Here is a 4,463-nt window from a genome sequence, read left to right as displayed (position 1 = left end):
CCCCCCCCCCCCCCCCCCCGCCAGTGTTGCGGCCTCCTCACAGAACGAAACAGATGCCCCCATCTCATGGCGCGTGTGTGTGTGTGTGAATGCCATGCATGTCACTTGCGCTGTGTGCCACGGCCGCCGACGCACTGGGCCAGAGACACCGGCCTGCCCATCGAATGGCCTGCTCTTTGTCCCGAGTGCACCCTCCTCCCGGTGGTCTCTTCTGCCTCTCTCCCTCTCTCCCCTCCCCCTCGCCCCCCATAACACCACTCCACTCCCTCCCACGGGAGAGAGGTATCTCCAACCAAATACACAATTCAGAAAATGCAATCCCCCCCCCCTCGGCCCTTGCGATCAAATACCACGCTCTTCGAGCTCCCCTCGCGCGCACACACACATACGCACAGGGGAGCCCAAAGGAACGGGGACACAAACATGGCATGTCCCTGGAGGTCCCTCAACAACCGGCCAAGCAGAGGTCCACGGGGGAGATCCACCAAACAGGGGGACCGTCCGCCTGCCTGCCCGCTCGCTGCGGAAGATCTTGCTCGACCCACTCTCGACCCAAGCCTCGTCGCCAGTGGCAGCCGCGGCTGATGCCTCTGCCGCGAACAGAACGGGGCAACGGGGAAGAGTCTGTCACGGTCGGCCGGCGGTAGGAACACGATCGTACAAACGATTCACTGTGGCCAACTCAATGAGTGGATCAATTAAGCTACCATTGCGGCTAATGTGGATGGCTAAACTTGTGCCGACACTGGCCCGAGAGAGGGGAGACATCAGTTACAGGAATACCTTCTCCAGGCCGTGTGTCCTCGAGCCCCGAGCGGCTCCGAAGCCCGCCATGTGACCACTCTTTCTCGGACTGGTGTTCCCGCGCCGGCCGGCTGTCCAGATGCCAGTACTGGTGCACCGGAGGGTGCGCGCCCCGGGCAGTAGCGAACCAGGAATGGCCAGCCAAGCTGCGGCATACTCCCTGCCCTATACCCAATACCACCCTCTGGAGTTCTGGCATGTCGCCCCGGCCCGGATTCCGCCAGCCGGCTTTTCTGTGCGACCATATCCATCCGAGTCTCCTGTGGTAACGAGTTTCGGGCAGTGGTGTTTTCCCCTCGGCGAGGCGCTGCCGCGAAATGGCTACCGTCAGTGGACTTTTTAGCCGCGAATGTGTTGCCAGCCGGCCGGTAGAAAAATCCCGCCGCCAATTCGGCCGAGTGGGAGAAATCCCGAAGACCCTGGGCCAATCTTCGGTACCTGGGCCGGTTCTCAATCCGGCCTCCGGGTGAGAACCGAGACGCATACCGCCACAAGGGGGCAAGCACAGGAAGCCCCGGAAAGCCGGCTCCGACAGGGCCCGGGGCACGGACAGTCGTCGTTCCCCCTGCATCCCCCGCAACGTGCGCGGGCAAATAAACATTCCCTGATGCCCCAACCTCAAGGAACAATAGGAGCCCCCCCCCTAGGCATGAGAGGAAGGTGTGCCTGCACTCCCCCCGCCCGGGAGAGAGAGAGAGGAGTCCGTAGGGGGCGACACACCCCTTGCGCAGGTCCGTCCTCCGCGCCGGCCAGAGGGGAGTCCCCAGAACTGGGGAACCCCCTTTCGGCCCCGTCTCTTGGAGGACAAAAAATACATGCCCGGGCCTCCTCCGCCCTTTTTGGCCCACAAGGAATAACCCACGGACACCCGCGGAGAGAAGAAGGAGAGGAAGAAAAGGAGTGTAAAAGGCGAGTGGTTCGTCTAATTCGGGGCACACACAGGGTGTGTGTAGCCTCGTTCACACGGAGCAGCACGGGGGCAGCCGAGCACGCGCTCGAGGTGTGCACACACACACACAACACAACAAGGGAGGGAGGAGAGAGAGAGGAAATCATTTCGCGCGCTCTCAGGCGGCAACAACTGCGGCAACTACACGGGAGGGGGGAGGAGAGCAGAGCAACAGCGGCCGCCTCGGTGCACAACACGGGGGACAGGCACACACGCGCACGCCGGGGGAACGAGAGAGGGAGAGAGAGGACACAAGCACAGGAGTACAACACATGGACACACCCGCACGGGTGGCCAGCCCCCCCCCGGTCTGCCAGGGCAGCGAGACAAAGGGGAGAGGCGGCGGAACGGGGGGGGTCCCTATGCGCACGCCCTCAATCGAGCACACCGGCCGACCAGGGCTCCACAACTGCTTAGAAGTGGGTCTGGACGGTGTCGAAGTACTTCTCGAGGGTACCGCGGTTGTTGATGTACTTGACGTAGCAGCCGTCAGGGATGGCCTGGTTGTTGGCGCGCTTCTCGAGGTACTCGTCACGGGTGAGGTTGGTGAAGCCCCACTTGTTAGAAACGACGATGGTCTTGCGGCCAGGGAACTTGTACTTGGCGCGGCGGAGGGCCTCGATGGCGTTGGCACGGTTGTTGTCACGGCAACGGACGGACAGGAGGATCTGGCCGATGTTGACACGGGCAACGGTACCGGCGGGCTTACCGTAGGCACCACGCATACCGGTCTGAAGACTGTGTTGTGCGAGGGTGTTTTTTCATCCGAGACGGGAGGGGGAGGAGAGATTCGAGAAACGAAAATGCACCAGGAAGGGGGGGCGCGCGCCGGGGGAGGGGAGTCAGCAACAACGGACAGGCGCAGGAGCACGCGACACACGCATGGGCACACGAGAAAAAGGTGGAAGGAGACGCGGCGCTCGCGAGAGAGAGAGAGAGAGAGAAGCAATAGGGTGGCATGGCGTCACACGCACCGATCAGCACCGGCGCAGGAAAGCATCTTGTTGATGCGGATGACGTGGAAGGGGTGGATGCGAATACGCATGTGGAAAGAGTCACGACCACCGGTCTTGGAGAGGTACTTGTTGGCGCAAACACGGGCAGCCTCAATAGCCTCGGAAGAGAGCTGCTGGTACTCACCAGAGATCATGTGGATGCAAAGGGGGAAGTCATCGACGTGGGCGCGCTTACGGCCAAGATCGAAAATGCGGATCTTGGGGTCGGGGACACCACGGTTGTAGCGAGACTTGGGGTAAGGCTTGTTCTTGCAGTAGCGGTAGCAGCGGGCGGGACGGCGAGCCATTTTTACTACCCTTCTTCAGACTGATGGGGAGGAGAGAGAGAGAGAGAGGACAAGCGTGGACGATCGCGTTAGAGGAGGGGGGAGCGAAACTTGGAGAGACATACACACGATAGATAAAGAGCAACAAGCGGAGATGATGTGACAGGAGAGGAGGGTCCACGGCAGGAGGGCGCGTCCTCTCGAGCATGACACGCATGCGCGCGCACGCGCGGGGGGGGATGGGCCAGACGCAAGTGGGCTGGCCGATCGAGCGTCGGATGTTACTTCGCAAAGTGGAATCCGACACACGCCGTCACAACTCAGAATGCGCTGACTTGGTGCACGCGCGCGACGCGGAGGGGGGGCGGCGGCGGCGGCGGCGACAATGGCGGTGCGCGTGCCGGCGATGGTGGTAGTGGCGGAGTGGTTCCAAAGCGAAGCACGAGCGCTGACCCGTCACAGACCAGCGTGGCGAGCCGGCGCGCGCACATCGAGGGGAGAGGAGAAGACACACGCGGCACAGATACACACACAAGCGCGTCGAAATCGCACGGAGTGCCGTGTCGCCCCATGCGAGAGTGGGGGGGGGAGAGAACCGAAGCCGGGAGAGGAGAGGAGCAGGGGAGGGGGAGGGGGGAAGGGGGCGAAAGGCCGAACCTTGTTTAAACCAAAAAAGCAAACGAGTCACGGAGAGAGGTCTAAATCTGATGGCCAGACCGTGCCACACCGGTCCAAAATATAACATCCACACCTGCACTCCCCCCGGCCCCCCCCCCCTCCGCCCCACCCCCCACCACCCCCTTCCCGATGTCTCGCAGCAGAGGACGACAGAGGCCGGGGATGTTCCCCCGCCCCCGTTCTCCCCAGGACCACAACCAGACACAGTGCCAGGACCGGGGGGATACCGCCCCCACACCACGACGTTATTCCCCCCGCCCCTTTGCCGCACCACACACGCCTCTCGCGGGCTCCACGGTCCCCCCCCCCGGCCCGGCCCGGCCCGGTCCCCCTCCTCCCCACGGGGAAGGGTGTATCCCCCTCCCATCCCCGCCCCCGCCCCCCCCCCCGGCTCCCCCCCCCCCCCCCCCCCCCCCTCTTCAAGCACAGCCTCCTCGATGACCCCCCTCTGCGGCCCATCCCGAACTCCATCCGCACCACTTCAACCCGGGCCTCGGCCAGCCTGAAGACTTGCAAGTTTGTCGGCGAGCTCGGCACCTCGGTGGCCACCGGCTCCTCCGACGGGACCATCGGCCTTTGGCACACGGACACCCTCCGACCCATTGCCCAGCTAACCGGCCACACTTCGCGTGTGTGGGACCTCTGCTCGACGCGCGACGGCGTGGCCCTGGCCTCATGCTCCAGCGACGGCACGGTCAAGGTGCGCCCCGGCCTGGACCTCCGCCGCCGGCATCCTGCTCAGCGATGTGC

At 63.8% G+C, this 4,463-nt stretch overlaps 2 protein-coding genes across 2 annotated transcripts in view; one reads left to right on the top strand and one right to left on the bottom strand.

Annotated features, from left to right (window-relative positions):
• Positions 1–1,712: 1,712 nt before the first annotated feature.
• H696_02408 (60S ribosomal protein L10-A) lies at positions 1,713–3,738 on the bottom strand. Its single transcript, XM_009496310.1, has 3 exons — positions 3,693–3,738; positions 2,728–3,076; positions 1,713–2,491 (listed from the first exon to the last, which is right to left on the bottom strand). The coding sequence occupies exons 2-3, from the start codon at positions 3,054–3,056 to the stop codon at positions 2,167–2,169; spliced, it is 654 nt and encodes a 217-aa protein (XP_009494585.1). The 5' UTR covers positions 3,057–3,076; positions 3,693–3,738; the 3' UTR covers positions 1,713–2,166.
• A 137-nt stretch (positions 3,739–3,875) lies between these two features.
• The window catches only part of H696_02407 (hypothetical protein), a gene marked incomplete at both ends in the record, with an annotated part of 830 nt that continues 242 nt past the window's right edge, over positions 3,876–4,463 (top strand). Inside the window, 2 exons of the mRNA XM_009496309.1 lie at positions 3,876–3,919; positions 4,143–4,413. Of these exons, the coding sequence (XP_009494584.1) occupies positions 3,876–3,919; positions 4,143–4,413 (315 nt within the window). The remainder of the gene's footprint in view (positions 3,920–4,142; positions 4,414–4,463) is intronic.

This window comes from Fonticula alba (genome assembly GCF_000388065.1).
Source record: "Fonticula alba strain ATCC 38817 unplaced genomic scaffold supercont2.3, whole genome shotgun sequence".
Lineage (NCBI taxonomy): Eukaryota > Rotosphaerida > Fonticulaceae > Fonticula > Fonticula alba.
Note: the sequence above shows the minus strand (reverse complement) of the source record. Positions and strands in the feature narration are given on the sequence as shown.